Source organism: Etheostoma spectabile, chromosome 8 (assembly GCF_008692095.1).
Source record: "Etheostoma spectabile isolate EspeVRDwgs_2016 chromosome 8, UIUC_Espe_1.0, whole genome shotgun sequence".
NCBI classification, from domain to species: Eukaryota; Metazoa; Chordata; class Actinopteri; order Perciformes; family Percidae; genus Etheostoma; species Etheostoma spectabile.
Genome location: NC_045740.1, coordinates 6,585,819 through 6,611,559, shown reverse-complemented (window position 1 = coordinate 6,611,559; position 25,741 = coordinate 6,585,819). Strand labels below are relative to the sequence as shown.

The 25,741-nt window shown below is 40.5% G+C and overlaps 1 protein-coding gene and 2 long non-coding RNA genes across 4 annotated transcripts in view; 1 reads left to right on the top strand and 2 right to left on the bottom strand.

Annotated features, from left to right (window-relative positions):
• The window catches only part of syt7a (synaptotagmin VIIa), a 75,477-nt gene extending 52,773 nt beyond the window's left edge, over positions 1-22,704 (bottom strand). Inside the window, exon 1 of one of the 2 annotated variants that reach the window (XM_032524214.1) lies at positions 22,460-22,704. In XM_032524214.1, coding sequence (XP_032380105.1) covers positions 22,460-22,493 — 34 coding nt within the window. In that variant the 5' untranslated portion in view covers positions 22,494-22,704. The remainder of the gene's footprint in view (positions 1-22,459) is intronic. The other variant, XM_032524215.1, reaches the window with a different exon arrangement.
• Positions 1,399-4,456, bottom strand: LOC116694496 (uncharacterized). The gene is made up of 2 exons (XR_004333191.1): positions 3,255-4,456; positions 1,399-2,575 (listed from the first exon to the last, which is right to left on the bottom strand). It is a non-coding gene; the product is annotated as an uncharacterized LOC116694496 (long non-coding RNA).
• Positions 4,294-13,244, top strand: LOC116694495 (uncharacterized). Its single transcript, XR_004333190.1, has 3 exons — positions 4,294-4,374; positions 9,441-9,443; positions 13,234-13,244. It is a non-coding gene; the product is annotated as an uncharacterized LOC116694495 (long non-coding RNA).
• Positions 22,705-25,741: the final 3,037 nt, after the last annotated feature.

The window sequence follows — 25,741 nt, the reverse complement described above, 5'->3', positions numbered from 1 at the left end:
CTGAATTAACTGGTCAGATTGAAATGGATGACTTTCATATGTAAGCAACAAGAAAGGACTCAACACATTTACCAAGGACACTCTCCCGCTGCCTCCTCACAGGCCCACTTGTTTTCCAATTTGTAAGTGCCCCTGCCTCGCATCAAACACACATTAATAATGGATTACAGTCATATATCACCGAATGATTCTAAAACACTACTTTAAACAAAAAAACTCATCCGCCTTCTTGGATATTATTTTAGTGGTGCATATTTGTCAGTGCAGTTTACCAGCTAACTAAATATTGAGGTAATTTTGATTGTTTCAGATCTGTCAGGATTGAAGAATATATTCATAAATATGATCACAGATTACACGTTGTACCTCTTGGCTTCACCTAGACTTCATCTTTCTCATCTTTTCTAAGTACTCTTCCTACTTTCACCTTCTGCCCTGAGTGTCTCACAAGTGACTTACACAAGGACTTATATGTTTCAGAAACCTGATCACGCTAAATGAGCTTCTCCTGTTTAGTAGCCCCTGAGCTTAAAGATGGTGTGGCTCACACATTTAAAAACAACCTATTACTCACCCGTCCCACTGATGCCCTGGACTTTATTGACTTAAGTCCACATGGTGGCTGTTGATACTCTGGAGGTAGACTAGTGTCCATCTCAGTAATGAGCTCGAGGGCTTTAAACTAAGTCAACCATGACTAACATTATTCCAGGTTCATGGGCATTACAATGCCTATATATAGCCTATTTTATTTGTTGTGAGCAAGGTTAGGGTTCACAATAAAACAGCTCCTCACTGAATGGTAATAGTCTTGTGAGTTGTGCCTAACATTTTGCCTGGTTGTCTGGTCTGCCTTTGTTTACTTTTTCACCTTCTTGTCCTCTGTGCTCTAATTTACAGTCACTTCTAATTCATTGCTGTATCACCTTCACCATCTACAAAAAAGTTGTGTTTTAGGTAATGCCATTCTAAAAAATAAAGCTTTTAAAAAAAATAAAACATCATGTGGTCAAAATTGCAAACACTAACACTCACATATACTCTTCCACTTGACACAGCTTAAGCACAGTGACATGAGTGGGAACAGATGCGCTTTACGGATGTGAAGGAACCAAGAAAGTGGAAAGAGAACAGTGCAGGAAAAAGCAGAGTGGGAGTTAGTGAAGAGGGACCCAAATGTAATGCTATTGAGGAGCAATTTGTGAAGCTTGTGCATATGCATACAGTCCCCCATCTGCCCACATCATCGGCTCACTGCTGGTGACATCAACCAAGACAAAGAGGCCTCAGATCATCCAGATGTATTATGTGGGTGGCAGTATAAAATCTAATCCAAGTCAAAGTCAATTGTATTTGCCTAAGGATACAGGGCAGAGTCACATGCATTCATTGCATGTGTGTTCATGTGTGGATACTTGTGCGCTTTTGTATCCATGTCTAATTTCCAGTGCCCCTCTTCATATAAAAATATCAGCCTTAATTTTCTCACTCCATCAAAAATGGGAAAACAATTATTGAGGGTGTAATTAAAGTATTGGCAGGACAAGTGCAACTTTAATTGAATGACAGTTACAGCAAATGACAGTCGGATGAAAGTGAAGCCGCCTAGTCCCGGCATCTCCGTTATGGTTTTATAAAATCTCTTTGAACACCATGAAACTATACAATGGGCTTAGCATAAGACGTTTACATGATTATTCACAACCAATACAGACACAAGTCTATCTGGGGAAAAAGCCAGACAGGCTCCACTTGTCATAAATTAATTAATTTAAATTTATGACTACCTGGAGGCCTTTACCTTTCCCTTCTTCATTCAGTTAAATACTGCATGTTAAAGGACTTTATTACCTGTCTGGACAGACCATGCAGTAAAAATACAGGACCTGGCAAACACTCGCCTCTAGCCACAGGTTATAGTATTGACTCGATCATGAACACAGCCAAAGTCGTATCCCTTAAGACTCCATAAAAAAGCCTCTAAAATATAGACTTCACGTGACCTGATGCCATCCATGCGTGTCTTTCTCTGCATCTGTATGTCTGCCTATATTTCTGAAAATGGCACTCACTTTCCCTGTAGACAAAACCTTACACTGACTAACTTGTACCCTCGGCTGGTGTGATGACTGATCATTCTGCCTCACCTGTGACCACAACCTTTTCACAGTGTCAGGAGTGCTGACGAGGGGAGGATGTACAAGTGTGCGACAGCTAAGTGAAGGACCCCAAAAGGTTGCTTTAGAAGTAATAACCTGGCTGCAGAACTATAATTTACACAGTCATAAGAGTGCAGAGGGAAAGCAGAGAGTAACTCTTCTACAGGGTGTGTTATATTTGTTCAGTAGCTGCTTCTTCCATCTGATGGAAAAGAGAATCCCATCCCTCCAGTTAGCACCTTCCTCCCCAGGTGACCTTCTTTGTCAGCCGCTGTGCATTAAAGGTAAAGCTCCCCCATGGTTGAAGTGATCCTGTCCTCTTCAGTGATGTGGCCTGAGCAGAGGCCCCAGGGAAGACACTACATTGGCTCAGTGTCAGGAGAAGATTTAAGTACCCCTCTGCTTTTAGACTCCAGCTGGATAGACACCACAGAAAATAACTGTCATTAGCATCAGCCAATGTCAATGGAAGGACAAATTAAAGTAATGAACTACATCCTATAACTCTACATCTACTGTAGCTTTTAATATATCGGATTTCTCTGACTCATAAGTGAGTTTCTTCCAAAAAACACATTTAATAATTAATAATATAATTTAATATGTGTCATGTTCCACAGAATGAAGTTTTACTTTTTGCAGACAGTCAGCTCTGTAAAATCATAATCTGCTCTTCATAAGCACAGGGTCATTTTAGATGGGCCTTCAGCACTGTTGTCTGTTGCTTGACTGCACATTCATGTGTTTCTGCTTGTATAACTGTCAACAATTTACAGATGGGTACTACTGAGCAGAATGAGACATATTGACAATGCCATGCAGCTGCTTGCTCACAGCAGAATACAGTTAAGGGCTCATGGGAAATATAGTTTTCCACAACTACCGGTCCTTCTGGCCTTCACTTCTGCTGGAAGCAGCCTGTAATTTTCCTTCCACGTTAACTCAATTACACAGCACCTGAGGCCATTTTAGCCTTGCTCCATACTGCAATAGCTTGTCTTAATTCTTACTCGCAAGCATATTAATAGTGGCATTTGTGGAGATATAAGCTGCTGCAGTCAATATCACCTCAGAGTTTAGGAGTGGCAATAATACCTGCAGCATCGTGCAGGATGTCAGTGTTTGTCACGTCTACCAATAGGGCGATGTCTTCCATCTGGCTGGCAGGGCAGCAGAGAATAAATGGCAGGCTTGGCTGCTTCCATTAAGCAGAGTGACACATACACACAACTCTCATACCTACTTGACATTATCACCTCTACATCATGACAAGGATGTTATTTGGCTAACTATTGCAGGTGTAGCTGAGTGGGGAAATAATAGAGGGAGAGTGAGTTCAGGCTGGAGAGTGACAAAGAAGAGATTTAAGTTATTACTGGAAATCCCCTTAAGTGTCACTTTGGCGGAGAAATAGGGAAAGGCACAGTATTGCTACTACAAATATACGATTAATTGTGGAAAGCGTGTTGTAGCCTTGTTTTCCATCACTTTCTCAATTTACTTGGTGCCCACTTGAGAGCTCAGAGCTGGGCGACGCCTGACCAGGGGACATGCAAACTAAGTTGTCACAAATAATCTAACTGGCATTATGAGCATTATTTATTGTGATTGGAATGAAAAACAAAGAGGCTGAACTAACCTGATCCGTGGGTGATTTATTAACTCTCTTGAAGAGAGCTATAACTGTCGTCATGTGTAATGGGCCAGATGGAGTTGGCGAAGAATAACGGATGCTGCTGAGGCAGCCTCTCAGCCCTGTGTCTCTATAAGGTCTGTTAAATTGCTAAAAGGACAATAACTGTGTGATTGTGTGATTTGTATGCAACCTGACCTTTAAGACGATTGAGGGGCTCTTAAGAACACAAAGATAATCCAGGAACAAACAGAGGTTCCTGTTAGGTCAGGAGAGAAGATTTGGTTGTTTTGAATTGAGGGTTTGCCAGATTATCTTTTCTGGTCTTTCATAAAAAATCATGTTAGTAGATGGATTAGGGTGGGTTCCATTTGGTGAAGAAAGTTCAGAGGTCATCTTTAGCCATGCTGCATGGCATCAGTCAGTTAGCTCCTAGTCTTTATCCTTGACGTTTAACTTCCGGGATTACTCCCATGCAGCAGGAAATTCCGTCGGTTGCATGTATTTTCCGTTTCCTTCCACTTTCTGTGTTGAAATTTTAAATTTGGTGGATTAATGTGGACTATTATTGACTGCTTCTCAGTAAATTGACACAGCTAGATAGGCTATCTGTCCAATTTGAGTTTTCTCTTGCAAAACAATTCTGCATTGGCTCTGTGCAGAGTTTAGCACCGCCCATGACAATTCTGATTAATTTAAAGAAATGCCATTAAACCAGAGCATGTTTTCATCCCATTCCGAATGCTATTTGGAGTAGCCAGACCCTCTTTTAGAGCCCTTTGGAGGAGGGTCTGGCAGAACAAGACTAGTTAGCTCCTCACTTTGGTTCAGACTGATATATCTCACAACTCCTGAATGGACTGGTATGGAATTTGGTCCAGACGTTCATGTTCCCCTTGGGTTAAATTAATGGCGTGGGGATCTCTTTTGATCTTGCACCATCAAAATTTGAATTTGTTCAATACTTTGATTTATATTCAAATACTTACAAAGACAATGAGATTTCCACCAGCCTTAGCTGTACATAGTGCTAATAACTATAAAATGTTAACATGCTAACACCACATACTATAGATGAATATGGTGTACATTATACCTGCTACAAGTCAGAATGTTAGCATTGTCACTGTGGGCATGTTAGATTGTTGACATAAGCATTTTGCTCAAAGCACTGCTGCTAATTTGGCTGTAGACTTCTAGTTAAAATCAAAAGGCAAAAAAACAATGCAATTAAGTCAGAAAGTAAAATAAATATTAGATCAAGCACTTAAAGTGTTTTGTGGACTGAACAAATGACATCTGTTTGAAAATCAGTGGCTATTCACAAGTTAATGGAATGGTTTTAACCAAATCACTGCCAGTTAGCTAATGGGTATGTGTAAAGTGGCAAGCATTATAACATTTCAAAGCACTAATTGATGCGCAGATGAAATGTAAGGTTCAGAGGGGAGTATGTGTGTGGGGATATGTGTCCAATCCTATTTGTATAATTGTTAGAATGTGTGCCGTGCTTAGCCTGTGGATGCAGGGTGATTCACCAGGCTGTTCTGGAGGATTCCTGTGTGGGCTGACAACGGGACCTGAGATGAGGGAAATGAGGGGAAAAGGAACAGGAGGAATACTGGATACAAACAGTACAAAAATCTGTGCTTCCCTTTTGGATCCTAAACCTCTGGTCTCCAGCAACTGGCAGAATGACAAGTGCCACCTCCACAGCCTTCCTGCGTGATGTATTGTTGAGTGGCCATAAATGGATGATGTAGGGAAGGGGTCTGAAGTGTCCCTTTTTTCTGCATCTGGCCTGGAGAGATTGTGTAAACCTTTGCTCAAAAAGCACCCAAAATAGGACTAGTCCAGAGTGCGTGACGTGACAGAAGACTGTCAGCATGCCCTACCTTGAGGCTGTACTTGTTGGGGGGCTGGAGGCTGGGGAGGGGGAGAGGAGACCATGCGTATGGCTGGCTGTGGCTGGACATAGACAGAACACGAGCATGGGCACGCAGGCCTACAGATGCTTAAAGCTTTTTGTTAGCCGGCTTTCTACTGCAAAGCCAAAAAGGAAAAAGCAAGGCTTACTCATCATAAAAATCAACGTATCACTAATTTCCCCACTAAAACAATTGCGGATCTTTTGCACTTTGTTGCAGACAGTGATGGTTGCCAAGTGGGTTATTGTTTTATCGGAACAAGTATTGTTTATATTACATAGTTTTTCTCCCTTTTCCAGTTGGCTATGATTCTGACAAATCCTACTTAGCCTTATTGTTGGCTGGTGGTGGCCCATAATCCTGTCAGAGAACAGACCTTCCACATGTGTGTCATGCCCTGTTCAAACCAACTCTATCCAGAATGTGTCTAAATTAAGCCGCAAATCACACTTGGCTTCAGAATTAGTCTAAAAGTGACTACATTGTTTTCTGGCTCACTTTTGATTTTGTCTGTGGAAAACTGCAACCAGTGCTGAACAGAAAAACAGACACAGAGACAAGAAATGCTGTTTGGTACCTCCCCTCATGAATTGCCTTCAAAACACTGTGCATGCTTTTTGCACAAACAAACAACTTGTCGTGCTGTATGCATGTTCTACAAAGTTGAAGATGACCCCACGGCCCTTGCTTTCACGTTACACTGAATATTCAGTCACATGCATCACTGACCCCCTCTGAATGCTGTTTGAGTGATTCAATCCCCGAAGAGCCTCAAAGCTGTGTGTGTGCAATTACACCTGTGTTTAGAGCTGCTCACTGGTGATCAGATAAGATGCTTTTTAGTTCCAAATGCAAACATAGCCTTGGAAAAGATGGTCAGTCACTCGCACAGCCCCAAGATTCCACCATTTCCAGGAAATTCTTGCCAAAGTCCAATTGCTATTACCAGGCAGACTGGAATCTGCGATTTTAGGCTTGTACCGTATGTGACTGCATGTCCGTTTGCACACTTTTGCATGTAGTAAAACAAAGATCATTAACACTACCATGCAACTGTTTTTGGCAAATACTTAAGTACGACCTTGAAATTAAGTTATCACAGTATTATGATTGAATACAACTACACGCTACAGAGATTTCATCCAATTGCGTTTGATGCTAAAAAGACAGCTGTTAAATAGTTTGTAGAAAAATAAGGAACAAAGCAGAGTGCCACATCTGTAAATGAAACCTATGCAGGTGGTTCAACAAGTTACTTAATCAGAAATGCAGGTTTCCATTCCCAATTCAGGTTCCAAAGCAGCATCCAACAGGTGGAGCATCGAGTGCATAGCCTGATTTTAGAACAGTACTGTCTCAACCCAATGGAACAGTACAACAATGACTGCACGCAACGGATTTTTCTTCCCAATCACTGCACACAGAAATGACTTCAGGTCAGCACTATAAATATGGTCATACACTCCAATATAACCACTCAACACATATTAAAAGTCATAAGAAGTTATTCTTAAAACCAGAGCATCAAATGATTGCGTATGGTTGTTTTTCTGTCTTTACACCTCAAAGATAATATACTTTAATGTTCTGCTGGAAAAGTACTAATATAATTTAAATGAACCAACATATTTAAAAATCAAATGTGGAAATGTTTATTTAAATGTTCAAACTTTTAAACTGTGTTTATGTATTGTGAAAAATCCTGGTTTCCTCGTGAACCAGGCTTCACCTGCCACTCTTTTTCACTCTTCCACCTGAACCTCACAGACTCTACATACCTGGGCTTGTGATCTCTTGGAAGATAGTACTCTAACATGAGGGCTTTTCTGGTCCACAACCAGCCTGTCAAATCTGTCTGGAGCACATTACACAAAAGTGCTGCCGCAAACAGTGGGTAATAGACAGAGAGCGACGGAGAAGAGAGCGCTGTGTTTAGAAAAAGAAAAAGAGGAAGAGTAAAATGGAGCTGCCAAAAGGACATAGGAAGCATTTTTTACAGTGAACTTCCCGAAGCAATTCCCAGCTCACACGCTCCTTTGCTCTTCTGCCATTCTCATTCTGTCCTAGTCCTACAAGTTAAAGGTAATCTAAAGTAATACTGACTAGCCATTTATGAGATGCAAATATGACACAGAATTAAATATTTAATACAAATAGCCTATTACATTATATTAATATTACAGAGGAGTAAAGGAGAGGGTATGAACGTGGCTCTGGATTTAGACAGAAACAGAGGTGAGTGCAAAATCGCTCTGCACTGAATGATAATATTCCCACTGTTAAAGCAAGGCCTGTCATTTCTTACAACTCAGACACCAACATGTAATACAGGGACTGACGGTAAATACCAAACATACATGTATAGCACAAAACATTTTAGATCCCTTTATAGGCTCTGCTATATAACATTGGGCGACTGTTGATTTATACATGACCCTTTCTGGGTATGTCTCATGTCAATGGAGCGTCCGTGAACAGTTCTTAATGAGGTTTGCCAGGCGCTTTAAGAAGGAGAAAGACTGTCAGAAGAAGCTGGGAGCCACATGCCTGTCAATCATCAGCTATGTCTGATGTGCAGTGTTAGAACCTAACCATGCGGATGCTTTAATCAAACACATGGCCTCTAACAAATCAAAGGCCTACTTGCAGAGAAACAGCCTGGACAAGCCAACAGGCGGCAAAACACTCCAGATGTTGTAGGTCTCACCTAAGTGGATTCCACACCCTTGTCTTTCCATTGCGGGGGCTTCAGAAGATGCACAGTCAACTGTTTTTGTTTAAATATGTTTTGGATTCTGAGAAATTGCTTTTCAACCAGCCATTTCATCTAACCTGCAGAAGGGAGAGAGTACAGCCATCTTGTTTACTAAAGAGGAGAATAACTTCTAAGACCGGTACTTTTTCTCCATTAAGTTGGCTTAGCTGTTTACTTTGCTGCCACTAGAAGGAGCAGCTTTCTGCTGATGAGTGACATACGGCCCAGTCTTTGTTCAACTCGGAAAACCCACCAGAAGAATTAGACAGTTGAAAGCACACCTAAATCTCTACAGGAAACAATCTCAAGTAATTAATTAGAGATAATTCATTGGTGTGTTATTTGTGAGCTCTTTTGCTGTGTAATCCATTATATGGTACCTGCTCAACTTGCCTTGACTCTACTCGCTCTTTTTGGCTTTCTATTATAAAAAAAAAGTCCCTGGTACCTTGCAACAGGTACTTTTTTTAGTATCACCTCCGTCGAGGTTCCAAGCAAGCTGAGGCGATACCAAAAGGTGACGTGAAAACCTGCACCTGACTACTGATAGGTCGGAGAGAATTGTCGCTAATTAATGCATTAACAATGCTAGCGACAGACGGGGGTGTCCTGAACAAACCCGCCGTGTTGACGTAGTTTAGCCAGTGTTTTCTTTTTTGCCTCCGTGTGTGTGTCGCGTTAGGTCACGGTAGTTTCCTGCGGCGGCGCTATGACGACCAGCCATACTCGCCTCAGGCATGAGGCGATACTAAATCTGCAATGCAAAATGGAGGACAGGGCCCCGCAGCCGAGCCGAGCTGAATAGAGCTGGTACTAGCAGTGAGAATGCACCATTAGCCTTACTACATACGCATGAATTGGATAGCTGTGGCCAGAATTATATATTGTGTGCTTTAATCATGGTGTTTGCTGCTTTGTTTACATGCTTAATACGCTACACTAATTGTGTTGTCCCATAGCATTAGGATGTGTTAGTTACATCTTACTGTGGATAAGGTTAATAAACTCTTTTTTCGTTGTTAAAAGATCTGAACTCTAGGAGAAGCTACGAGTTGACTAAAAGATCTTTTTTCCCGCTATAAGTTTGAATCTCATGTTGGTTTTGCCTTGCCTTGTGTGTATCTCTCTCCTTTTTACTAACTACACACATACACACACACACACACAGACACATTGCAACTTAGCTATATTCGTTTATGTTTGCTCACTTGTTTGCCTTTGTTCTGTGGTTGCAGTTGAATAATATATGTTTATTGATTGGAGAATTATTGATCATTAGTCAGTATTGCTGTAGTTAAATACATTTTTCTTTTAAAGCGTAGCTTTGTGTATGTGTTGCAATAACAGTTGGTTATGTTGGGTCAGTGGTCGGATTCACTCCTTTACTGTTCACTTTATAACCATGAGATAGGCTTATAATATCCCCTTTGAGACTGTATCCACAGTTCAGTTATTTGTCCCAGAGTCCAGAGTGGTGCCTTGTTTATTATTTATTCAATTTGATAAATTTATCAATATTTACAACTTTATTTATATTGAAAAAATACCTTTAATAAATGCTAATAACTGAACCTGTGCTTCCTAAATCCCAACAGCACTCATTGTGTGTTTGCCTTAGAGTCAGAGTCTGTTCAGAGGGGGATTTCAGAATGAAGCCATCATTAAATATTAACTGTAATTCTTAAGAAATGCTACTTCCAACAAAAAGTCCTAATTATGAACATTCTCCCTATCATAGCATCAGTTTCTCACAGCTGTTCTCGTGCACTAATTTATCCTCCTCTAGCAACATGCTTAAAGCTTCTTCTTGCGTATTTCTGACTTTTGCTCGTATCTTCCACTTTGTCCTCACCTTTTCCCTCTGTCGCTCTGTAATTAAGCCATGTGAATTGGAGGGCAATGGACTCAGAAACAAGGGCGGAACAGATATACCCCAGGGTAAGATGGTGTGAGAGGCAGATATTATGACGCTCTATGCATGCATTATCCCTCTCTAGGATAGCTCAATTAACAAGTGAAGACCTCCATCATCTCGTTAAGAGTGTGCTGACCGTCACTGGTGGGCAAACAATACACTGTCATTATCAAGTGGATAATCAGATATAAAACAACATAATCAAGAACAATCAGTCTCATATTACGGCTCACAAACCTAACCATCCGGGGAGGAAGATCACCACAGGCAGGATGCACTGTAGAGTCAGCATTCTGGATGATAGCATGACAATTATTTTATAGTGTTTTTTGGCATTCAGGCTTCTTGTTTTGATTATATAACCAACATGCTTATGTTGGTGGTGAGTGAGCTGAGCTGAATTACAGTGCATTCTGGGAGCTCTCTGTTTGACCTGCGTGTTTGTTTTTTCAGGCTGTGCGGAATGATCCTGCCTGTACCCAAATATCCTGAGCGCACCATGGGACTGGAGAGTCAAGATTTCTCTGTTTATTTGTGCAAATGCATGTCTGAGGGCATTTGAGCGTGTGCCAACTCTGTGGGCAAATAGACTCCGAGAGTGAGTGGCCAAATATTGAAATATCACCCAATGTCAGAACTATTGGAGTGTATAATTTTTCGCCTTTTATGACTCATTAAAGGTATTAATGGCCCCTCCCAAACCTGAGAGCCATATTCAATAAGAAGGGTCTTGGGGCCGAATTAATCAATAAAGGTTGCATACATGAAAAATTATCTGTGGTTGTAGTAAAGCACTGCTGTTCATTAGCGTGAGCGAGAGAAAGAGGGAGAGATATTTCTATAGCATGTCAGATTTGTGGACAAGTGGCACAAAAGGCACATTTCAGCTTTGTAGCCCAGACCAATCACAAGTGTACTGCTTGGACGAGCCAGCCCAATCTGCTGTGTCTCTGCGCTACTGAGTCAAGGGCTGAGCTCTCTCAGCTCACTCTCTTGCATGCACAATTGCTTGCATCCAATTCATTGTGCTCTTCCAGCTGCACCAATTCACGCTGCTGCCAAGGCAAACATAGGATAATATGCCTGCAATCGCGAAAAGTTAGATGGTTGGTGGCGAATCAAAAGGAGCAACAAAAACAGTAATCTAGATCATGTTTGGAGATGGAGTGGGAGGAGAGAGAACAATAACAAGAGTCTCCCAGCTGTTGGTACAAGTAATTTGATCTTTTTGTGTTTATAACAGGTACTCAGTTAGACTGTGAATAGGTAAGCATTGTTTTTCTTTAGCTAAACATTCAGTCGAAGAATCCCAAGCCCCCCTGCCTCCCCAGGTTTTCCATTTCCCAATAAGTCACTTGAATCCAGTGTAGAGAGTTTCTTTTGTCTGTCAGGTTTTCCCACATCATCTGTCCTTCCTGCCTGGGCTCATTACTCTCTGTTTTGCCTGCTCCTGCTCTTCCTCCTCTCCCCCTGCTCCCTCCATCCCATTCTCCACAAAAGAGTTATAGTGGGCCACCACAAGCACAAAAGATGCCAATTAAACAAATTGATTCACCTAAAGCAGATGGCATTACACCAAAATTAAAAAGAGCAAAATGAGGACATGCTGATAGCTGCTGCTAAAAATGTATCTTTCGATCATCTTCACTTTGCTTCTGGTAAAAGTTTAAGTATAAAAGCAGTTTGTGTAAAATCCTATCATGACCCAGCCTCCCTCTGTACTGTTCTGCAAAACAATAGCTCCCTCTTCTTCTACAGTATGTGTATTTTCTAACTAGTCCTGATGCGGCCACAGAGTGAGAACAGCTGTAATAGTAATGAGTAATGCAAGGACACACAGAGCACTCGCTGCCATCTCTCGTATTTTAACCTCACACTGTCACAAGCTAACTCCTTGGCTTGAGCGCAGGAGAGACAGACTTGGACGACTTATCCATCAGGTATTGTAGCTACAGTTATGGAACAGTGAGTTGACTTAATCCAGAGAGAAGGCCTATACCTATACAGCTAGCTAGATAAGGCCAATGAAGGAAAAAATATCCCTTGCCCTGCTGGTCACCACTGAAGCAGGGTAATAGGGAGATGAGGCAGAGAGAGGAAGGAGAGAGGAAGGAGAAACGAGGGAGAAACGCTCAGGCAGCCAAGCTGAGGAGATGGCACTCATACAGTCCAATCTGTCAGTCTGACTACCTTGCCAGATACAGGGTGGCTCACACAAAATCCCACACTTTTTGGTAAATACCAAGAGACAGGGCGGCACACACAAACACAGAAATTATTGCACACACACAATCTTGCGGAACATGCTGTACTGAAACATACAGCATGATACATCTTCTGTAAAAATGTTCACTTTGTTTTTCACCTGTCTTCCTTTTCACAAAAAAAAGTGTTGGCATTGTGTGGGAGCTATTTTTGCTACAAACTTGTCTCAACTCTTTTTTCTGTATACCTTTCTTCCTTTACCACATTTTTTTTTCAATATATTAAAACATTTTTAATTGGAACTAACTAACTAATCAAGGTGTAGGGGATCAGAAGCTATTTGATCATCCAAAAGCAGTTATGAGTTTTCTGTCTCCTTAAGCGTATTACTTTAATGACTTAGGTCAATTTGTTTCAATCTAAGATAAGGGCCGGGATGTCCTTGTGATTGGATGATGGTTAAGAAGATACAATATATCAGAAGTGTCCCTGGTTTGATTCCAGCTGGGGACTTTTATTTCACATCATACCGCTTACACTCTCCTTTAGCTTCCTGTCTGTCTCTATTCAATCAGCTATCCAATATAACAATACAAACATTAAGGGTCATTTGTACAGTGTCGTAAACTGCAGGTCAGCTCTGCAGGGTCTGTTTAAGATGAGTAAAATTACAGTCTGTAGCTGTCAAATGCTTTGAAACCATTATTAGAGAAGTTATTACTCTTCATCTGTGTAAAATCATGGTGTGAAAAGATTAATTATTAGTTGGAATGTTAATGATGTCTGTCAACAGGATAATTTGCCAAGAATTTACTGGGAGTCTTCAACTGAATGCGATTGTGTGACCACTCATGTGAGGATTAGTGGTGGTGAATGTGTTTTAGGATGACAGATAGGAAAAAAGGAAAAAAGGAAAATAAAATAACATCAGTGGAGCATGAACATATTAAATCAGAGGCGAAACATGTAAAACAATGACAGTAAGGGCTGAGACTGACTTTAGGGGCCACCCACAGGGTGAACTCTTGACCTGCTGCAAACAAAGTCATCATACGTTATCACGACTCCACACACCATTGCTCCAGAGAGATAATGCCACAGAGCACCCCAGCCACCTCGGATCTTTCACATCAGCACCTTGGTGCTCCAAAACACTACGGCAACTGCTCACACGTGTAATCTCTCCTGGGTGTGAGATGCAAACAGAGCTAATGTGTTTGACGAGATGCAGTGATCACATTTCCAAGTGACTCCTTGCATCCTGCTGGGATAGCCAAATAAAGAATGTTCTCAGCAAACCACAATCCCGCTTTCCAAACATTTGATCCTAAGATGACAAGCACCAGGCTATCCATTATGCAATAGTCTCCCTTTCTCCATCACTAATAAAAACTAGAGCAAGTTCGCTGGATGGGATTAACGGGCTCTTACTCTTGTCTCTTTGCTCTCAGAGGACAGAGAGGTGGTAGGATGTACCTGCAAAGCTATTGCTTTTAATCTACAGAATGCATCGTAGCAACGAGACAGCAAGGGTCAATGAGTGTTGGTGGTGGGGACAACAGAGAGAATAAGAGAAAGAGACTGCCAAGAGAACATGGATCAACACGACAAGTCAGGATGGTTACGTAACAGCATACATGGAAACGTTCACTTCACATACACACAGATGCAGTTAAACATAAAAAATGTACCACATTGCCTCTGAGTCAAGAACGTAAAAACTTACAAAATTATTAAGCCATTCCTGACATACATAGCGGATGTAAGAGACTATTGAGTTTCAGAAGAGCGTTGTGAAGCCATATTACAAGCTCTTTTTATCTCCTCCTTTACCCCCGCCACTTCCATTCTTCATCCCTCCCTCCATAAAATCGCGGATCCCAGACTAAACCAATCCGCTGTCACAGACACTTCATTCTTTCCTATGTAGCCTAACTGTTTTTCCCGTAACAGACACACACACACACACACACACACACACACACACACCACACACACACACACACACACACACAAACACACACACACACACAAACACACACACACACAAACACACACACACACACACATATTCACTCAGGGCCTCCTCTCCTCTGTGTGACCTTGATTGGCTAGCACTCCAGGGCTTGTTCTTTGCTTCTCCCTCTCCCTCTGTCTCTCTTGCTCTCCACATCTTTTCACGCTGGCCTCCACTCTATTGTCTGCCTCTCTACCTCTTGCTTTCTATCACTCTTCCCCATGACCGGCTGATGTTAACCGCCGTTGTCCTTTTTCCTCGTCCTCCCCATGACACAGAGGAGAAAGGGACAGAACATGGCAGACGAGAAGTAAAAGTCCTCCCCCACCTCCGCAACCCAGTCAGCTGAGAGAGAGTCCACCAGAAAAATAACTGTATCAACAAGTCTCACATATGGATACTGTCTGATTTCGTATACTCTGTAACAAAGATAAAATAAAAATGTGCATCATTAAAGTGTAATAAAATAATTCTGATACAGTATACAACATTACCTAACTATACATAACATAAGACTAACATCATGTACAGTAAGTGTGGTATTTCAGCCATACTGTAGGGTCGATATAAAGTCCATTATTTTTTCTTCCATTCTTCACAAATGCAATTTCATTTCTTTGAAACGCATATTGGTTGACGATTCAAAGTGTGATTAGGCCTTGCTCTAATCAGCTGATACAGCTTCCTGTGTAACCGGGGAGGATGATGAGCTCTCTCAGTGGAACAGTGAAACAGCGGGTCCAAATCTATGTTTCATTGCAGGTGTTCCTACAAAAGTATCTAATTGCCTGCATCGCAGCATTGTAGCCTGCTCCTCTGACTCCAGTGATCCTTGAGATTTTCCCAGTGGCTTAGCTCACAACATACATCTGTATAATAAATTAGAGCTGTTAACCGTTTGACTATTCATTCAAAGCTAAATAAACCTAAGCTCAAGTGACAAAGTGATCTATTAAATGTCAAATAGGCTGATTTATCGTTCTCTATAATTACGCTATTCCTGTGTGTCCTTATATACCTTACATATCAAAAGTTTCTCATGTGATTGTGTTTATCAATCTGATACTCACAGACTGAATCTACTGATTTTAATTCAGGCATTGCTGTAAAATACGACATTTTCATCGACTCAACATCTGATATCAATACACCATGCTGACAGGACCACAGAATAGCTTGTATGCTTTAAACAATGTTAGCCAGAGAAAATAGAGGGAAACATGAATGAACATAGTCCGTCTTCCTTTTAAGTTTGATCAATATAGATCATATAGACTTGTTGAATGCAGCAAAAGCATAACATTTTCTCCCAGCATCTGGCTCTTTTTTAATTCATTTTGCTCTAAGAGGCATGGACATTACAAGACTGCCACAGCAATAATTTTCCATATCACATTAGTAAAACAGGCATGAAGTAGAAGGACATCATCAATTTCTACAGGGCAATAATAACAAAGAGGTTGAGGATACTCAAGGCCATACTGAAATCACACCATTAAAATCCAGTTCTAGTTTCCATTACAGTTCTTGATGCTACACCTAATGAATGTCTTCACACACAAGATAGCTACCCATGCAATGCCACAACCAGTGGCAGTACATGAAGACCACTTTTCATTTGAGGTAAGTGGCTATAGTAAACACACATATAAAAGCTGATAACCATACTTTGAAGAATTTGGGATAAAGCATTTGGGATATTTGCACATGACGTTTGAAAGGCAGTAGACAAGTCAAGGGGCCCATAACTGGAAAAGAGACCAATAAAATCCAGTCTGATGGTTTCATATACAACAAGGGTCTAGAGCCATGCTAGCAGCTCTCTTAAGCTGCACAGTGGTGCTTCATCAGCATGCTAATATGCTCCCATTGTCAATGCTCACATGGTATAGTTTGGCAGGTACAATGTTTACCATGTTCACCATCTTAGGTTAGCATGTTTGCAAGGTAATATGGCTTAATTAGCAATAAACACAAAGTACAGCTGAAGGCTGATATGATATGTCATTACTTTTGTAGGATTTGGTCATAAAACAAAAGTATTGGATGAATTACATTTTGACCTGACGATGGCACTTGATTTAAACATTATGGGGGACAATCTGTTTCATGGCAATCCATCTAATAGTTGCTGGGAAAATTCAGTCTGGAACAAAGTGGTGCACTGACTGATATTGCCATCTCGAGAACTGCTAGAGTGGCTAAAACCACCAGAATTATGTAATTGGAACTAAGGAAAATTTACTATATATATATATATATATATATATATATATATATATATATATATATATATATATATATATAATATATAGTATAGCATGCCAAACTTATGTCATTTAGATTGGTTACTCCCGTCCAGAGATTTAGACTCCAGCCCAAATCCATGGCCAGCATCAACCTAAATCAATAGTTAAGATGACGTTTTACTATATATCATATTCAAGTGGAGTTTGGGATGCCAGAACAGGACCACACATCTATTACATTTAAGGCGATTTTTCCCTGATGGACAAACTCTGTCTCCAGAGTTAGCCCTACAAAAGGCAGGAGATAACAAAATGTCCAAACACAGAAGGATAATACTTTATACTGCAAAGCAAACGAGTGAAGCTCTCCACTGTTTAAACCAGACACTCCAATAAGACACAAGGTAAAATGTCATAAGAAGACATTGTTCTACAATCAGGGGCTATGAAGCTGCATTCCTGAACCACCGCTCGTTGGTAGTTCAAAAGATCAGGGTGGTTACATGCATAATATATGAAGTTAGTCAACCCTTAGAATAAGTCTATCCAAACCTAACCTGCATCTTAACCATTTGCCCTGGTATTGATCAATAAAAAAAAAGGCATCATTAGTGCCTGTCAAACAAATGTTTTGCAGTCCGTTCATCAAAACAGTCATCAATAGATGAAGCTGAACAGCTCTTCATTCACGAGTCTGTACTGGTCCCCCGTTTGAAAAGCTGAAAATCACACTGTTTCAGTTGGAAAGAAACCTTTCAGTTTATGGCTTACATTTCTGCTGAAGAGGGAATAGAAGTGATTCTGTGTAGCACAGAAATTTCACAAGTAGGGACAGTCTTCTCCTTGTGCACGGGGTGATGATGCCGCCTGCATGACAGATTTTTCACACTTGCTGGTGATGGTTAAAAAGGAGAAACACACACTCTAATGTGTAAAGTCTCATACAAACCCAATACTTTATTGACTGAGATAAGAAAAATCTGGTCTATTCATAACTGTCATTCAGTAGGTATTGATGTGAGAAAATCTTTCTTTAAAAAGCAATTTAAGATTGTAACCTAGATACAGATCTGTAGAGATGAAACAATTTATTGATCAACAGAAAATGTATCAGCATCTATTTTTTTTATTAATGAATCATTTTTCAAGCATAAATTCCCAATATTTCCTGGATCCAGTTTCTATGTGAGGATTTGCTGCTTTTCATTGTCCAATATGACAGCAGACGGAATATCTTTGGAAGGTTGGTCGGACACCTTTTTTTCTTTTTAAAGATGTCCCCTTGGGCTCTAGGAATTTAAACGTGCAGTTTTTTTTTACTGTCTAACATTTTAGAGAATAAACTATCAATCAATTGATGACAATAATTATTACTTCCAGCAAATTAACCTAAACTCTATGACATCCAACTGCTTAGAGATTTAAATAGCTTTTTTCTGTAGCGTGGGCTTTTAATTATTTGGTTTTTAACAGTCAGTGGTTCTTTACATCTTTAGTGTTTTAGTACTCTGAAATAGTGTTTATATTGCCTATTCGCTAAGATTCAAAAATGATGACTGCCACACCCATCCCAAACTGGTATGTTTTCTTTTTTTTCTTTTTAGTTTTGTAATAAATCAAATGAATCTGTTGAGTAGAAAACATTAAACCTAAATGCATTCTTAAACTGAACTCCCCATTAAAGAATCCAATATTTTGTATAATTGTTATTTTTACCATGATAAAGAAAAGTTGGCTGGATGGTTTGACCACCCCCAGGTTGTCTGTTAATGACCTACAATCCAACCCAGCAGGAACCCACACTGCTGCATTCTGGACATCAGTTAGTAGTCTAAATAGTTGTTGAATGTTTTCCAGTGGGTGTAAATAACGAGCCATTTAGCCGTCAGACTGAAGAGACCATAGTAGGGTGGCACTCGCAGCATTCACCCCTTTTGACTTTCATCAATTTACTTTTTTTACGTTTCCAGTCCACATGCCCACTGCCCACATTCAGTCTTTTTTCAGATGTGTATTTAAAAGTAGTTTGTGTGATTGTCAGGCTCACATATGATCAACCAGCTTGTCCTCACTCCCCTTTAATCCTTTGAGGCCATAATCAATATATCCCCGGTAGACCATTCTCCATCTCCCTGCCACTCCACCTTGAGACGCGGTGTGAATTTAAAGGCCACAGCAGTGCGGAGAGGGAAACACTCACCGGAAAGGAACACCCACTCACATAAATCAATTACAGGCGTGCCAATCAAGTATTGAACTCCGTATTTAAAGGAGTAGCCCCACACATTAGTAGTCATCCTACTCATAACTTAACTACTTTACTTGCAGTCTAAAAATCCCTGGAAACAACCTTTTTTTAGATTAGCTTTGGCCAAATACCCAACATGTCTAGCAACACGTGTCAGGTGCATTCACTCTAGGGCTGTACGATATGAGGAAAACATCTAATTGTGATTGTTTTGACTTATGTTGCGATTGCATTTGTATGTGTGATTTTTTCAAGGTTCTGTACCAAACAAAGTTGTTTTCTGTAGTCTGGAGGATAGGATTTGTAGGCCAGGACATCTCTGAACCACCACAATACTTCATTCACAATGGTTTGACACTTATTTTGCCTTTAACAGATATTGCGCCCCTCTGCAATTTGGATATTGCACTAGTCCATATTGCAATTTTGATAAAATTGCGATTAATTGTGCAGCCCTAATTCACTCTCACCATCTTGCCTTTAATTACTTCAGAACCTCACACTAATGCTCACTCCTGATGCTCCTGACTCATCTAATACCTGCTAATACTAACTAACATAATCTTTTGGGTCTTAAATTCCTATACACTATACAGTATTGTGCTCCAGACATTTCCCTTTGCATCCCTCTTTGACCTTCAACAAGGAAAGAGCTAGCAGCGGTAGCAGCTCAGTGAGGCTGTGGCTTAAGCAAAATGGTGCTTTGAGCTAAATGTTAATGTTGGCTTGCTAACATGCGTGTAATGACAATGCATGCTGATGTTTAGCAAGTAATGTTTACTATCTTAGTTTAGAGTTCTGCATTGACAGGCTCATGGGATGGTCCTAGTTTTGACTTCAGTGTGTTCATGAGCTGCAAGTCGGTATGTGGGAAAAAACATGGATGCTACAAAAAAGATGTGTTGTATTTTATTGCTCAGAGTGTCTGAACAACATATTGAGAGATGTTCCCAGTAGTTATTTCCAGTTGGATCAATGACGTGCTAAATAAAGCCATAAAATGACGAGGCCAAAAAATGTCACCCTATTTATAACAGGAGATCCACCGTGGATCTATATTAATAGCTGGATACCGGATCCCAAAATGGCGCCTATTCAGTTCAATGGAGTTCCTTGCCTAGCGTATACACCAAAAAGTTTCTAAGCTTCCGGGTTTACTCCCATGATATACGGCAGACTAAATATGCACAGATGTGTTTTTCTGGGGGACTGTGATCAACAGAGGCACAATTAGCCCCGACAAAATGTACCATAACGTTTATTTAAACTAAAATCGTGGTGCGTTTCAAACCCTGTTGTGTGCGCAGGCATGCTGCCTTTTTAATACCACAAGTTTACACACACGTTGCTGCTGATAGGGTAACATCTTTGACCAAACAAGAGAAACCATACCTCAAAGCCTGTTTTACAAAACCGGAAACCGTAGTATAACAGTGCACACCATTTTGTGTTTGAACATGCGCTAGGATTCATTCTCTGGGGAACATGAATGTTTGCATCAAATTCAATGGAAATCAATCTAATAGTTGTCTGGACCAAGGTGGCGAGCCAACCGGCCAACTGACTGATACTGCCATCCAAGTGGATTTTGTAAGACTTTGTTAATAATCTTGGTTAAGGTTCGGCCTCTAGCTCACCCAGTAAGATCGTGCACCCCATGTGGGCTGAGTCCTTTGCAGTGGCCAGGGTTCGAATCCGACCTGCAGCCCTTTGCTGCGTGTCATCCCCCATCTCTCCTACCTTTCCTGACAATCCACTGTTACTCTGAAATAAAGGGGAAAAGGCCCCCCAAAAAATAATCTTAATAAATAATCTGGTAATTTGGGTATGCTCACCTGCTTGAGCTGGGAATGGTCTCAGCAACTAAAAACCATGTGCAATCCTTTCAACACTTTCAAGTAAAGAAGAAAACTAGCAGCACCTTAAACACGGCTAACTAATGTGAATTATTACTTTCAAGTAAAATAATGTAATTTTGTTTCAATTAGTTACAATATGGATGACAAAAAATGATAAGTTGGCATCTAAAATATCATGACTGAAATGTGATCAGCAAATTATTTAGCTGGGCTATTGCTTGCTAGTGACAACCTGGCCAGTGACAACAGTTAACAACAAAATACACAGTAGAGCTATAACCATATAAAAAAATGTAGTTATTTCATTATTATTCATCCTATAATGTAATAAAATAAGATAATGTTAGCTAAGCCTAACTATTTCCTTAATTTTCCTATAGGGGCTGCACTCATTTTGCAATCTTACTGAGTTTTCTTACTGAATAGGACAAAAATAACTTTAAAAAACTTTTTGGGGTGTAGTTTAAGTGTATCTAGGCTATCTTATCCTTTAGGCTAAGTAAAGTCTTTTTTAAGGGCTAGCTATATTTGTGTTTCTGTAAACATATTCCAGCTGGTGGCTCTCATCGCCAGCTACCGTCCTCTTTCTACCCACGGATGCTGTTGCTCACACACACATCCGTACTGTATCATATTGGTTGTGTGGTGAGATCACATTATCTCACATCCCAGTAAAATGAACAAAAATGGCTCCTCCCACTCTGCCTTTTGCTATTTTACACCCCCTCCTCCCCTCTCTCCTCGGTAGCAGCAGGTGTTATTCTCTTCTAACTTGAAGATTTAGGTGGTAATTAGCATTACCTCTTAGCCCCAGAGAGCTTTTTATGATTCATGGTAACAGCAGGGGACATGAGCCGAGTGTGTTTCTGGGCACCCGAAGAGAGAAGCAATCACGCCTCAAAAACACGTGGGAGAGATTACTCAAATATGCCTCCTTTGTACCCTCTTTACCCGTCTCGCTGCTGCACAGTTATCTCTCCCGCTAAGCAATAAACTGCATTTCGTCAGTTATTTTGTTTCAGGATGACAGGAGCTGTGGAGCACCATATCGTAGCCATATATGCTTTGACCTTGTGTTATGTTGCCCTTAAGTATGTATTGTACATTTACAAAACATTAACAGTACAGGGCAATGCACACCGGCAAAATGATGCATAAGTGGCTCTGTGTACAACAGGTTCACAATCGTTCACGGTGCATTGGAATAAATGCAGGATTTGGGCAAATGATAAGCATTCTCCTACGAGACAATTAACTGCACTGATATTACATAATGACAACCCACACTTTCACTAACATCACCGGTCCATGTCAAAGGAGGAGGCTGTTTCAAAAAAGACATAGCCCACATCGTGTGACAGTGGGTTACATCCCCACCGTTTCATGTAAGCCAGTCACCTCAAAGAGAAACAGCAGGTCAGAAATGAAACACCTTGAAACTGTCAGTAGGATGATCTTCGCAAAGAGTGGTAATTCTTGACAGGATCTTACCTTTGCTATTGTCCTCTTCCCTATTCAGATACATGGCTGTTACTTCACTCCGAGGCAAATACGATGGCGTTGTCTCAATTATTTGCTGGAGCCTACTCCTCTGGCGTGTATCGTGAACTCCGCTGATGTGGTTTGTAGTAGTAGCTGTTTATTGTTTTGTTGCTCCTCAACAGCCTCTCCTCTCCTCCTAGTGGATAGTGGGCTAACCAGTTTGAGTCTCTCACTATCTCTCTCTCTCTCTCTCCCTCTCTCTCCCTCTCTCCCTCTCTAATAACCACCGGCTCACTGTCTCAGAGGACACAATGGGAAAAAGTGACTTTTAGCAGCTATTGTTTAGAAGTATGAATGCTCTGCTGCCATGCACATGCAATTCTTGATGATGTTTGGACATCCATTTGTCATCTAAAAAATATTGTCTTGTTATGAGGAGCCCATAAAGGCCCACCCATGGGATTTAGACAAGGCTTGCACCTGAAATGCATGGCTTAATTGGGAATGTTATTAGTGATGGAAGAAGTAGCCAACAATCCAGATCTTTTAAAGGTCCCATGGCATGAAAATTTCACTTTATGAGATTTTTTAACATTAATATGGTTCCCGAAGAACATTAATATGCGTTCCCCCAGCCTGCCTATGGTCCCCTAGTGGGTAGAAACGGTGATAGGTTTAATCCAAGCCCTGGGTATCCGGCTCTGCCTTTGAGAAAATGAAAGCTCAGATGGGCCGATCTGGAATCTTGCTCCTTATGAGGTCATAAGGCACAAGGTTACCTACCCTTTCTCTGCTTTGCCCGCCCAGAGAATTTTGGTACACCAATGAGAGAGAGACATCATGGCTTTCAAACGGCAGTTGGTCAAGGCCACACCCCCAGCCTCCACCTTACCCCCCCCCTCTCCTCCTCAAAAGCTACAGATTCAGAAATGGCACATACTAAGGGAAGCTCAACGTGGGACTGGCTCTAGTGGCTGTAATTCTGCATCAAGGCTGAATTTTGTGAAAGAGACTTCAGTATTAGGGGACCACTTAGGTCTATATAAAAACATCCAAAGAGCACTATGTCATGAGACCTTTAATGAAGCAAAAGTGGAAAAGTACCAATGTACTCAATTACAAGCAGTAAGTCCTGCATTCAAAAATAAAATTAGGCTATATTTAAGTAGAAAAACATTGAAAAAATGAAAGGTAAAAGTACTCATCATGCAGAATGTTTTTGCATATACTGTATTTTTCTTATGAGTTTTCATACATTTCCAATGTGGTCCCAAGATGGTCACAAAATGTGTTTATATTACATCTTACAAACTACCACTCAAAGAAATAGCAATAACGGTTTATTATAACTTATTTGTTAGCATTCCAATATATTACCTCACTGTAAAGCTAATGTTAGCTGCCTTATATTCTGTAATTGTAATTAATTGCCAGCTATTTTGATTATTTATTAGTCATTTATCCCTCAAAAATAAAGAAAACAAACGGTACAAAAAAATGTCTATGATTTATTCAAAATCAACATGTTTGTTAGATAAAACAAGACATTGGAAGTTGTAACCTTGGGTTTTGGGAAACTTTGACTGATTTGTTACTTTTATGTAAACTAATCAATTAATTGATTCATTGAACAAAGAAGTCCAGAGATTAATAGAGAATGAGAATAATGGTTAGTTGCAGCCCTAAAGGAAATACTCATGTATGCGGAAGTACTTCAAAACTGTACGTAGCCTATGTACAGTATGTAAAATAGAGTATTTTATCAGCCAGTACTCAGGCTGTCTGACATCTCACATAGGCAGCAGCCCTGTAAGTGGTGAAGGAACTATTTGTCTGTGACCTTGACTTAGTCCTAGAAAAATCCAGTCATGAGGCAATTTATAACAATTTCTTTAATTACTTTTTCTCTTTGTTCTCAGAGAAAATGTCCAATTTGTGAGGGAACTTCTTGTCATATGAAGCTGGCAGAAGGGAGACATTATAAAATAAATAGGATAAGCCATGACAGTAATAAAACTACATCACAAGCCCAGTATTACCACTTTACAATTTGGCAGAATTGGTTTAAGCAGAAAATGTGTAATTCATCTATGAAATGAAAATGATTACAATAACCTCTGACCTGAAATCTTTGCAATGCGGTCTTTAATGTTTTTTTTGCATTTCATCGCCTTTCAGAGTAATAAATATGCAGGTTCTCCTTACAAGCCTTCAAAATAGAAAGCTAATATTCCATTCAATCATTTGGCTCTCTGATATCACAGATTACAATTCAAAAGGATATGAGTTGAGCCGTGCTGTAGATGCAAATGCTGTGAGCAGTACCGCAACTAACAGTTTGCCTGCGTTTTGTCAATAAAGCTGGGAAGGTCATTTGCTCAAAGCATCCTGCAGTGATTTACATTTGATTATGTTTTGTTTTACGCTGCGCTCCATGCTATTTGTTCACTATTGAGAATCTTTTGCCATTTGTTAGGAGAATTCTCTGCAGACTTATTTGACCAAAGTCTGTTCCCAGATTACCCCTCCCCCCCATCCTCTCGTGCTCCCAGCATCATTGTGCCTGTCACTGATGCATGTCTCCACTGGTATCTATAAATACCCTCTTCTCTCCCCTTCAAAAACCTGATTCTCATTGATTTAGTGACCTATATACACATCAACACCATCCCCTCCCTTCTTCCAACTCTCTGCTCCTTCTATTGACGACCCTTTACTGTCTCCAAATCTTGATTTCCCCCTTTCCTCCATCATTCTCTCCCCTTAGGCTCAACTTGAACTACCCTTTCCTCCACCTTCTCTCCTCCTCCTGCAAGAAAGAATGAAAGACTAATAATAGTACACGGAAACGGAAGCTCAAGTCATGAAAGGGATTCAAATGAGCATAAGAACAGTGGCTGGTTCTCATTTCTATATTTTAAAGTCTTGTCATTGTGGTAAACTGAGCCTTTGGCTAATCCCTGGTGTGTGTAAAATCTGGAGTAGGTATTCTGATGAAAGGAGTCTCTCAGAGGCACAACATTCAATATGAAATCTGACTCTGGCTGAAATAAGACCTGGATGCAAAGATGCAGACAAATAGAAAGATAGCAACGTGTGTGCGTGTGTGTGTGTGTGTGTGTGTGTGTGTGTGTGTGTGTGTGTGTGAAGGCGCTAAGATTTAATTATGCTGCTAACTAGCATTCTGGATATTAATTCTATAAACAATAATGTTGAATACATAGCAAACTGCAGGGGATTAACAATGGATCATAACATCAGTTCTACTGAAACGTGCAGGAATAATGGGGA